The sequence below is a fragment of the Moschus berezovskii genome, chromosome 9 (assembly GCF_049115385.1).
Source record: "Moschus berezovskii isolate FMDL1 chromosome 9, NW_MosBer_1.0, whole genome shotgun sequence".
Taxonomy (NCBI): Eukaryota; Metazoa; Chordata; class Mammalia; order Artiodactyla; family Moschidae; genus Moschus; species Moschus berezovskii.
The window spans coordinates 87,313,289-87,325,705 of NC_142468.1; the positions used below are offsets into that span (position 1 = coordinate 87,313,289).

Here is a 12,417-nt window from a genome sequence, read left to right on the forward strand (position 1 = left end):
TTCTGAACTCATGATGTACCAGTGGCTGCTGCCACCACCACGACACGGGGCAATAAACTAGGAAAAACTTAACAAAACAAAAAACCAAGCAAATAACAAAAATAATGCTCACTTTATTAAAACTTCACAGAAGCCCAATGAGAGGAAAGAGGGAATTGTTTTTTCCACCTGAGACTGTGTCTTCTTTTCCTTGGGTTCCACTGCCTGAGTTTTCCTGAGTCCCTGCTCCACACTCCCTAAGCCCATCAATGCAGGTATCTTCGAAGCAAGGCTCTCTGGAACCAAATATATATTGTACAATTCATCTTTTATTTCTACTTGTCCTGCAGCTCACCAGAAAATGGTGGAGATTTGTAACAAAAGGGCACACAAGCCTGTGGGGTTATGTGAGCCTGATCATGTCAGATTCTGAGGTTTATGAGCTTAGACACACTTTGGAGGAGTGATGGCACTCACACCCTATCTGCTAACTCTGTAATGCACAATATAGAAACTTAACAGTGCAAATGAAACAAAAAAGGGACAAATGTGTCAGTGAGTATCCTGTACCCAAGTGCTTCCAAGTACATGAAATCACCTGCAAAGTTGAGGTGTCCTTTCCTGCTTATCCAGAGCTGGATTCAACATACAAAGTCTAGTGCTTGAGGTTTGCCTTCCTGGAGCAAACGCCTAGTTACTAAATGTGAACTTTATAGTGTGTGTGTGTTTCAGCAGTGAGAAAGAGTGTGCAGTGATTTGGGAGGCAACAAATTGAGGGCAAAGGCTCAAACTAAAAAATAAAAATAATGTTTATTTAGCTTTTTGGAAATAACACAATAAATGACAATAAAAGGAAAACCAAACCAAACAAAAAAACCTGACAATGTTATATGATTGATCATCTCCAGGCACAACAGTATTTATTAATGAATATAAAAAATAAATTTTATTATTTCAATCCACTTCCCCCCTGCCCTCTGCTTCAACTATATGTATATTTTTGGAAGCTTGAGTTCCTAAGAAAATTCCACAATTTCCACTATACTGGCTCCCACAGGGTGACTGAGTGAAGTTGATCAGGGTCCCAATCCTATAAGGAAATTAATTTTTATCATTGGGGATTCTGAACAACAAGACCTTTAGGAACTTAAAAAGCAGGTGCTTTCATTAGGATCCTTCTAACATGGGGGACATGCAGCCAGCATCCATTAAAACACAATTCAGTTTGGATACAAGTACTCTGCAGGCTTTCCAAGTTCTCCACATGACAAGCAGTGAGGCCACCAGCTTTTCTGGCAGCCTAGCCTCTCCAGCTGCACCAAAAGTAGAATTCACAAAACTGAAGATAAAGCCTTCCTGGCTTTTCTTCCTGGAAGTTAGGGGGGTCTTTGGGTAAGAAAGGTAGGGAGATTTTGCATCAGGCTTGCCTTAACAAGCAGTACTGGGGGAAGGGCTGCTAATCCACCCAGAGCACACCTGTGTCGAGGCTGTGCGTGTACAGTGTCCTTACCCATTACCACGCAAGGAAGGCACGAGGAAACCTGCAAGTCACTCTGGACGAAGCCCCTCAAAACAGAGGCAAATTCAGTGAACCAAGGCCACTGCCTGTCACGATAACCTCAGTCCACCTAGGTCCTTTCTTGAAGAATCGTATTAATCTCCTGATTCAAGAGGCACCTCTGGCTGAGACAGAGGACAGAAGAAAAATGTACCTTCTGGGTAGGGCAATGCCACATGGAGTTTGGTCTACTGTACAAAGTGGCAGCATCGCTGATACTTAGAGCTGGAAAGAGCCTTGGCTGGATGACACTCCTGGAACATCTTTACTAATGCAGCTTAACAGCGGTTGCCCAGATGTCGTTGCTGGGGAGCGGGGGAAGGACCCATCCTTGAGGAACAGAGCTGCCTTTGGGATGATCAGATGGCACCAGGTACTGATCCCAATCATGCCTTAATAAGAACATTGTAGAACAACTGTTTATTTCTGTTTTATTCCAAGCAAGATGTTAGCAACTAAGTATTCTATTTCAGGACTCTGCTTTCAAATGACTGATATGAATCCACTAAAAAACTTAATTTCTAGAAAGTATGCAAAAGACTACTTCTTAATGTACACACAAATGGGGAAAAAAACTCCAAAGAACTTGTATTTTATGGATAACCAAACAATGACTATAGCGTTGACCCTCACTGTTTACAGATTCTGTATTTGAAAATTTGCCTACTCACTAAAATTGATCTGTAACTTCCCAAATCGTTACTCATGGTGCTTCCATGGTGACCTGCTGACACACACAGAGCAGTGAAAAACCTGCCACCAAAGGGCATGTTCCCAATTGCAGTGGAGCACGGTGACACTCTACCTTCTTGTTTTCAGCTCTCCTACTGTAAACAAGTGTCCTTTTTGTAGTCTATTTAGTGCAACATTCTTCACATTTTTGTGCCTTTTATTGGCATTTTGAATGGCTCCCAAGTATAGTACTAGAGTGCTAAATCTAGCATGAGAAGGCTGCAATATGCCTTATGGAGAATATATATATGTTAGATAAGCCACCTTCAGAAATGAGTTATATGTTAATGAGTTCAATGTTAAAGGATCAAAACTATATATTAAATAAGGTATCTCTTAAAAAAGAAAAAATTTATATGTTGATTGGTTGATGAAATGTTATGGCCAGAGGCTCACAGGAATCTAATTCTATTTTTCCTTTAGGAGCAGCAGTTCAACATTCTCTAATTCAGCATTTGCAGCTTTATAGAATACAGCTCCTATGAATAATGAGAATCAACTGTAATATATTTAAAGGCTAAAACTTGTGTATTAGCCAGAAATACACTTTTCCCAGAACACTGCTGAACAGCACTGCTGGACCTTTGGAAGGATCCTCAAAGATCACTTGGTTTGGCGGTTATTCAAACTGGGCTTTGAAGACCCTTAGATCCAAGGAGATGCTCTGGGGAGTCTAGAAACAACAAGTGCTTCCACTCACTAACAGATTTAAGCTGCCTGTGGAACCCATTCATTCATTCATTCTGTTATACAAACTGATTTCTCAAAAGACTTCATCTGGGAGGGTACTACTGTTCACCTTTGAAGGCCATAGTCTAATCCTCTAATTTACATCTTGCAGGTAAGGAAAGTGAGGCTCAAGAGCTAAAAACTTTACCCAGCTCGTTAGTAACTGCAGATTAAGGTGAGACTCCTTGTTCCTAGCTCTCCTGGCTTTGAACTCACAAGCCAGTGTGGGTCTTAAACAGTCTCCACAGGTAAGTAAGTACACAGGGAGGGTTTCTTCTCCTTGGCCTGTTTAGCCGCAGAAGAGAATTAGGAAAAGGAAGACAATGTTTTAAGTCAACATTATAGCTATAGCATGGGATAACACAGATGGCAAGTCACAACCTGAGTTTCAGTGTTTTTACCTGCTAAAATAGGGATATGTACTTCTCAAGAGTTGATGAGGACTAAACAAGATATAAGCGACATCCTTCAAACTTGGAAACATTACATAAATTCATAAGAACTAAAAAAAAGTTATAGTAATAGACCCCAACAACATAAGCACTGCCTGTTGCTACCTAAGGGAAAGAAGACGTGGACAATGCCCCTCTGACCTTATCTGGATGAGCGCTGGCAGGGAGTGCTCAGCTTGGAGGTAATACTGCCGGAAAGGCTGCAAGAGATGAGCGAGCGGGAACTCATCTGAAAAAGAAAAGCACCATGCCATGTCATCATGCTTAGCGTGTAGAGCATATTTCTCAAGACAAAGTGACTTAGTCTATGATTATACAATATGATCAAATGTGTCTCACCTTCATCCCTGATTTCCAGGATATAGTTTAGAATTCAAATCCTAAAGGTATCGCTTGGCATCTACCACCTCTTAGCTTAGGTGGAGATCATCCATGAGCAAAAGAGCTGTCAATCTAGTATTTTTCTTTTCTCTACTGGCTACAGAGGAACTTACCTGGATCCCCAAATAACTTGGACTCGATTTCATGCTTCTGAAGTAAAAATTTCTCTTTTTCTTTCCTCTGCTTCTTTTCCAATTCTCTTTTCCTCTCTTCCTCTTGTTCTCCTTCTAACATAACTTGGAGGGCTCTCTCTTCAGCTTCATAGAGTTCAGAGCGCTTTTTAATGAGTTTTCGCAGTCGCTGAAGATGATGCTCAAAAGTCTCATCTGCTGAGGCTGGAGGACAGACCCCTGGGCAACGAGATCCAAATGGTGTTTAGACACAACCTCTTCTTATCCCAGATCCATGTTCTAAGGAGCAGACTCAAAGTCCTACTTCCAGTGTGAGTTTGGTTAGGGCTTACAAATTCCAACCAATCTTCAAGGCTCAATGTGACCTTTCCGAGGCTGCAATTAATGTGGCCCCACCCTGAGTTTCACTAACTCCTTTCTGCATCACACCACTTAACCATTGATTTTGTTAATTTCTAATGGTTTTGACCCTTCAGCTGGACAGTTCCTTTACTAAAGGGAGGAACTGTCTTTTATTTCTTCATTGTAAAAACAGCACAGACACCTAGACCCAATTAATAAATATTTCTCCCTCTGATTGAGTCTGAACTTCTGAGAGTGCACACTTGAGCAGTAAGAAAGAAATACACTTAACCAACCACAATAATCTCACAGGCTGCTAATGGGAGTAGCATGACTAACTATTTCATGTGCCCAGTTTTAGCACTGGAAACCCAGCGTCCTGGGGATGGCTGGTCACCCTGATTTGGAGGTCTGATTCTTTTCTCCCTCAACTACTGCAACTAAACGGCTGTGGAATTTGCTCTCCTATCTTTATCTCCAAGGCTAATGGTTCTTCACATCATTCTGTTAGGATTTCTGTGCTTGAACAAGTTTCCATTCACTCATTCCCACCTATGGAAACTCTACAACTCAAATCCATCTTCTACTAAGTTGATAATTATTTTCCAAATACACACAAAATTCTTATGTACTGAGAAATTTAAACTGTCATTTTGTGGCCTTTAACGAATTCATGATTTTGTTTCTTTACCTAGACCAAGGATTCACAAACTTTTTCTATAAAGGGCCAGACACTGAATATTTTAGGTTTGTGAATCATACAATCTCTGCTACAAAAACTAAAATCTGCCAGTACAGCAAAAATATACAGCTAATCTATCAGCCCCAAAGTGCCTCCAGACCCATGTGAAGGTGTGGCCTGCTCCCATCTCAGTTTGCTGGGCCGCACCACCCACGCTCACATTCCTCAGCCTTTCATGGATCACTTCTCACCACCCTGACACATTCCCTCTGAAATGGCACTCCCCACCAACCCTCTTCCAGACCCCCTGCACTGACATGGTCTGGGTTAGATGAGATCCTTCCACTTCTACCATTACTTCTCTAGTTCGGGCAGCGCCCAGAATTTCCCTTGAGGCCACCCACGCCTTAGGGCCTCGCCCACTCTTCGGACCTTGGCATTATTAGAAAAAAGTTTCTAGCCCTGAAGTCTTAAACCCAATTATTCTCTTCTCTGGCTTTCTACCTGAGACTCAGTCAGTTTCACTAAAACTTCCAATCTGGGAATCCCTTGGTGGTTCAGTGGTTAAGATTCTACACTTCCACTGCAGGGGACATGGATTTAACCCCTGGTTGGGGAACTAAGATCCTGCATGCCATGCAGTGCAGCCAAAAAAAATTAAAAACAGACAAACAAAACAAGACCCAAACAAACAAAAACACCCCTCCAGTCTATCAGATTTCTCCAAAATGTGTGGTCACCCAGAAAGCAAAACCCCAACAGCCCTGTACTCTGTGCTCACCTGCCAAATGCACTCCTGGGACTATGTGACATGGTGCCAGTGTAGACTTTCGTCAGCTCTGCCCATAACAGCACCTCTCTGCAGTCAGATTCCCATGCATCTCTGGTTGGCTCTCATTCATTCCTCACATCAAGTATTTCAAACCTTCAACTGCTCTCCTTCTCTACTCTAAGCAACCCATCTAGCATTTTCCCTAAAGAAAAAGAGGCCATCAGGCAGGAAATTCCTTAACATTTTTTTTCCCTGACTTTGCTCATTTTCCCTACTACCCATTCTTGCCCTCTTCATTTTCATCCCAGTGGAAAATGGCTCCTTCTCCACTGACATGAATGCCTCCATCCGGGATCCGAATCTCCCTACTTCCTATAGGACCTCAAGCCATCAACTATCCCTCCTGCTTCCTTTCTCAGGCAAACTTTTAGTGAGTTGGACTCACTGTTTGCTTTTTTGATTTCCTATTCCCTCTCTGATCTTGTCTGGTCCGTCTTCTACTCATACCACCCCACTGAAATGCACCCCGCAGGTCACTAATGATCTGTTAGGGATGGTCCTTAATCTTCATATTACTTGATGGTGATGGTAATAATAATAGGAAGAAACACTTAAACATTTGCCAGAATGGTTTTAAACACTTTATGTATGTTTACTAATTTAATCATTGCAACACCCCAAGGATAGGTACTATCACTATTTCCTTCGTACAGGTGAGGAAAAATCAAGGAACAGAGAAGTTCTGGTAACCTCCCCATTATTACACAATCCCTTTCAGCATTTGCAACTTTCCAGAAAAAAGTAGGGAGTCTACGTGGTGCATGCCAAGTCGCTTCAGTTATGTCTGACTCTTTGCGACCCTATGCACTGGAGCCCAGCAGGCTCCTCTGTCCAGGGGATTCTCCAGGCAAGGATACTGGAGTGAATTGCCATGCCCTCCTCCAGAGAGTCTTCCCGACCCAGGGATCGAACCTGTGTCTCTTATATCTCCTGTGTTGGGAGGCAGATTCTTTACCACTAGTACCACCTGGGAAGCCCCAGGAAGTCTATGCTTTCCTCCTATCTCTCTTGATCTCTTTTGTAGTCTCCTCCTTACCCAGCTTGATTTTGACATTTCCGAGGATTCTGTCTTTTTGACCCTCATCTCATACCACACAACATCCTTAAGGTGATTCCAATTTATGGCTACATGCTGATAAACTCTTATCCAAAATACCCCAAAGGCACCTCAAACTCAACAGGTCCTAAACCAAACTCACCAGCCCTGAGCCTGTTCCTGTTCCTGTTTTCCTGGTCAATTAGAACGGTACCATCATTCATTTAAGAGATCAAACTAGAACCTGAAAGTCATTTTTTCCCTCAGCTCCCACATGAGCTCCCCAAGTTATTTACTGACGTGTATACACGCACTTCACACACACTACTCACATCCCTTAAATCCATATACTTTTCTCCAACTCACCATCTGACCCTTATTTCACAATCCCATTTATCCATGCCCAGACAACAGTAGCCTATCGGTCTCTTTTCTCCTCCTTCCTAGAAGCCCCAAACCTTCCTTTACTTTGCCAGCACTAATCATTGTCATCATTTCACTCTCTGCTAAAAGTCTTTCAATGGGTCCACTCAGCTTTAAGCATAGGTGAGATATCTAGTCCTAGTCCATAAGACTCTTTGCAACTTGTCCCTGCGACTCTTTGCAACTTGTCCCTGCTTACATAACCAGCTTCATTTTCTCAGTAGGTAATTGGAGAAGCACATGCCTTAAAGAGAGAAGTTAGCATTTCTTCTTTCAAAGTATCCAACAAAACCAGTTACTAGACACTAACTTGTTTTATACTCAAGGCAATTAATTCCAAAGAGTCTGCTTATTTTAGATCATAATTTCTCCTAAAATTTCTCCCTTCTTTTGGAAAGTGAGGAAAGCTAACAGTGAGAAATTATGATGGTTAATTCACTTGATGAAAATTTACTGAACATACCTCATGGAAGACATGAAGTAGGGGAATATTAAATAGTAGCCCTCAGGTTTTGCATTTTTGTCAGGAAAAGAAAGAGGTAGACACAGCAGATGCAAACTCCACTCTGACTCTTGAATGGGGTCATCTGATTCTGAGCCCTGAATCTGAATCAGCCAGTCTGGAGGCTGGCATGCAGAAGCTAATCACTTAGCTAGTGAATGAGCAGACAGAATGTACATGTCCCAAAGAAATTTTATTAAGGGTCTGAGCTGCGGTTTTCAATCATATTTTAAACCACACAGGGCAAATCTTTTGCTACTGTGGTACTTGCTCATTTGTGCACTCTCAAATATCCCTGGTGAATGACAATCGCCTACTAAATAGGTAGCGTGTTATCCCAGCCAGGTGCAAATGAAAAGGAGCAGCAGGTCACCTCAGCCCAGATCAGGGAAGGGTGGATAATGCTGCCTCTGTACTTACTTCTGAAGGATAGTTCAGAGCTTAAATGGGAAAGATGGAACTGAGGACCCTCCAGACAAGCAGACTGGCAAGAGCAAAGATCCAGGCAGGCAAACGGAAAGCAAACTGGGGAACTTCGAGAAAACCAGTGCTCCCTCTAGAGTCCAGAGGAGACTACTGAGGTTTTCTAAGTCCAAAAGTGACTTGCAGGTAAGTCAGGGACACCCGTGCAATCTGCAGGGCACTCCCTGCCCCATCGAACCATTCATACACTTTCAAATAGCCATGTTTCAGGTCTGAAATGTATCTGAGGGAACATGATAAATTTTTGACATCTTTTGAAGCACCAAGTAAAGACAGGGTAGCTTTTGCTTTAGTGTATGGGCAAAACTGACCAGCCATGCCAACCTCACTCAGACAAGTGTGGCCAGGAATGCCTGGGGTGGGAATGATGAGTCAAGAGGAACATACGGCAGTGGGTTTCCACATCCTTTTCAATTTTGGCTACCCGGAGCTAAACATCTGAAGCTTTCTGCTTCAAAAGTTCTGAGGTACTGTTGATAAGCTTAGGTTACCCTAGTGGGTGAAAATAATGAAGTATCAAGCATTTTTCCATCAAACGCTTTGGGGAGGGGGAGGTGCCAGGGTAAAGAAAAAGAAGAAATGCAAAGTCATGCTTACCTTTCCTTGCCGCAGCCTCTTTCCTAAGTTTCCTCAATTTCTCCAAGGCCCGAAGAATATCCACCATTCTTTTGGTGTCTGTTTGTTTTTTCCTCACTTCAGATAAGACACCATCAGCAGCAGCTTTAAGTTCCTGCTCCTAAAGGAGAAAGAGAAAGAGAAGCCATGAGACCTAGTTTGGAACCTAAAGAGGAACAACCTTACACCAGAGAAAAGCTGCCTGGGCTTGAGATTTCAGAGGATTGAGCGGTCCCAGGGTTAAGAAAGACTCCACTGGATCAACATCCCAGTTTCCCGGGCCGAGCACAACTCCCCTCTACACTGCTCCAGCCCAGGGATTATCTTCTCTGCAGCGTCCACGTGGGCCCTTGTCTTTGTTTCTTCCTCAGAGTTTCTCAAGCGTGGTTCAAGGAACATCTGCATCCAACTTACCTTGTCAAGCTGGGGCTCTGTCGTTAAAAACGCAGCCTCCTGGATGCAAAGATTCAGACTAGCAGGGAGAATAAGGAATGGGGTTGGAAAGCCCAAGACTCCACAGCGTTCTCAGTGACACAAAACCACAGCCTGTGCCCCACTGCTCTAAAGTTTTTGATAGCACAGCCTTTCCAATATCTGAAAACCCATTCTTACTCTTCTTAAATTGGTTCACATGTAGATTAAATAACCCTGGTTCCTCAAGTCACTACTCACAGGATTCCCTCTCTAGTACCCTTGCAGTGGGTGGTAGGGAGAATCCTTTTGACTAAAGCTCTCTTTCCCATCTGTCAAATGAGCACTACAATTTCACCATTACAGATACACCATGCTGTTTCACTCTTTTTTTCCTGGAACTGTACATGTTGCTTTCACTTAGCTTGGACATTTCCTACAAGACTCAGCTGAGATGTCACTGAATCATCTGGGTCGCCTTCCTTGATACTTTCCCCCAACCTCCGGCTGAAATCCTAACACACACACCATGCTATACAGACACGATCCCCCATAGTTCTCTAAGCCCCTCAAGGATAAGCTCTATGTCCTATTCATCTCTATCTCCAGCACCGAATAGTGGGCCAGCCCCAGTAGGTCCTCATCAAATGTCTGTTGAACTGGCTCAAATTCCCTTAGATTAAGGCACTGCCTCTCCTTTAAAGCACTATTATATTCCTGGAGGTGTGAAGACAAAGCTTGCCATCAATACACCTCACAGGGGAGGTGGATCAGACTCAGGGCTGTGGCAGATAGGAAGAGGGAGGAAATTCTAGCTGTTTGTGGAGAGCAGAGGGAGAGGGGAAGTCTCTTGAGGAACTCAAAAGTAATGAGGATGCCTTAATTATAATATCTGACCAATTTCCAGTTTCACCCTTGCCCTCTACTTAAGAACTTGAGGTAGGTAGGCTTTGGAGTGAAACTGCCCCCAAACCAGTTGTGGGACTGTTGGCAAATTAATCTCTCTATGCCTCAATTACCTAATTTGTAAACTTAGGGTAATACTGCTTATCTCTCAGGGTTGTCACAAGATCTGGCATTTACCAGGAAGGACTGTAGGCAGCATAGTGTCTAGTATATAGTAACTGCTCAAAAATACCATTGTTCCGAACTTGAGAATACAATTGAACTTGTAAACAAAGGAATCTGGGGAAATCATCACTATTGGCCCATTAGCTAATCAGGGTATATATGTTCCTGGAGAAACAGCCCAAAATACTTTTTATTTTGTATTATTAAAATCACCGCAATACAAGACGCAAGGCCCAGACGCTTGTTCGTCTTAAATGTTACGAAGTGGACAGAAGGATGCAGCAAGAAACAGATCTGTCATCCCCGTAAGATCACTGCGAGATCATTGCGTAATCCTAAACTTGGTATTCATGAGACTTTGCAACGCACCTAGAGCATTTGTATTAGTACACGATACACCATTAACACGCAACCAAAATGGAGATATGTGGTAGGAAAGGCAAACTATCTTTTTATTTTACGGATGAGGCAAAAGAGGTTTAAAGCTGGGAAATGACAGTGCAAAGCCTCACGCCCCTTCAGGTGGCAAACACCACTATCCCGGCCCCCGCGAGCGTCCGCTGCTCTTACCCGCTTCTTCTCCTCCACCTCCTGCACGCACTGGACCCTCCAGCGGTCAATCTCCTGCTCGCGCTCTGCTGCCCGCGCGGCCTCCGCCTCCCGCTCGGCCTCGCGTTCCCGGACCCTCTCGCGAAGCCGCAGCCGCCGACGCCGGACCCTCTCCAGCCTGCGCCGCGCCTCGCCCACGTAGGCGGCCTGGGTCAGCAGCTCTAGTCGCTCGGCCAGCTCGGCGCGCAGCGGCTGTGCCTGCGCATGCAGCTGCGCCCAGGCCGCGCCATCGGCCTCGGCCTCGCGCAGGGCCTGGCCCAAATCGCGCAGCCGCCGCACCAGACGCAGGGCCCCCCGCAACCGAGCGCGCAGCTCGCCCAGGCTGGGCCCGGCGGGCGCGCGCGAGGGCACCGAGCCGCCGGCCCGCCGCGGGGTTCCGAACACCGCCTCCAGCCACTGCCGGTCGCGCAGGCGCTGCAGGGCCGCGTCCCCGAGCGCGTCGGACGGCGGCGGTGCCTCGGGCCAGCGCTGGCTCCAGGGCGGCCCCGGGCCTGGAGGCGGCGGCCGCGGGCGCTCCCCGGCGTCGTTCCCTAGGAAGGGCCGGCACTGGGGCGGCGGCGGAGGCAGCGGCGGTGGCGGCACCGGGTAGAAGGAGCCGCCGCCGCCGCCGCCCCCGCCCCCGCGGGAGACTTCGCCGGGGGCCCGGGGCTGCAGAGCCAGCGGAGGCTGGAGGAAGGGGGCGGAGGCCCCCGGAAAGGAGCCAGGCCGCTGAGGAAGAGGCGGCGGGAAGGCCGGGGAGGGTAGTGGCGGTGGCGGACAGCCGAAGGGAGCGGGAGGCGGCGGCTGCGGGGGCGGCGGGCCGGGGCGACCCGGGGTGAAGAAGGGTGGCAGAGCCATGGCCACCACGGAGGGTTCTGAGAACTGACAGGAACCGGAGAGGGTCCCGGAGAAAGTGTCTTCCGGGAGGAAGTGACGCATACCACGCGCGGCACTAGTGTGACGCTGCGGCCCAGGGACCTCCGCGCAAGGCTGGGCGTTTTCATTCAATCCTTCAACACTGCCCTTACTGAGCATTCTGGGTGCGGAGCTAGCAGCTTTGCAGTGAGATTAACAGATACAGTTCCTCTCCTTCTAGAACTACCTATTTAATCAAGTAATCATTCAAGCAAATACGGAAGTGCCGCCGTGGATGTGGGGGAAAAAAGGGCAAGAACTTACAGGAAAATTTGATTTAAAGAGGTTGGGGAAGGTCGTCCTAAGGATCTGAGACTTCGAGGTCTTAAGGGTAATTATGAATTTAATAGTAGAAATCGGAGAGAAAATGAGAGGGATGCACAGTGCGGCTGGGAACAGTGTTTACAAAAGCTCTCTAGTGGATTACAAGAGTAGGTCTGGTGTGGGAACTGAGAGTATGCCAGTGTTGATGGACCACAGAAAGCCTGAAGGAAACCTAGTGATCCTGGGAAGCGGACTAGATCATAGGATCCAGGATCTGAGATTTTAAGAACA

At 45.8% G+C, this 12,417-nt stretch overlaps 1 protein-coding gene across 1 annotated transcript; it reads right to left on the reverse strand.

The window, feature by feature from the left end:
- Positions 1-770: 770 nt before the first annotated feature.
- Positions 771-11,805, reverse strand: PDCD7 (programmed cell death 7). Its single transcript, XM_055436696.2, has 5 exons — positions 10,930-11,805; positions 8,860-8,998; positions 3,945-4,181; positions 3,592-3,679; positions 771-1,929 (listed from the first exon to the last, which is right to left on the reverse strand). Exons 1-5 carry the CDS (start codon positions 11,803-11,805, stop codon positions 1,806-1,808), a joined length of 1,464 nt encoding a protein of 487 aa, XP_055292671.2. The 3' UTR covers positions 771-1,805.
- Between the last annotated feature and the right edge of the window lie 612 nt (positions 11,806-12,417).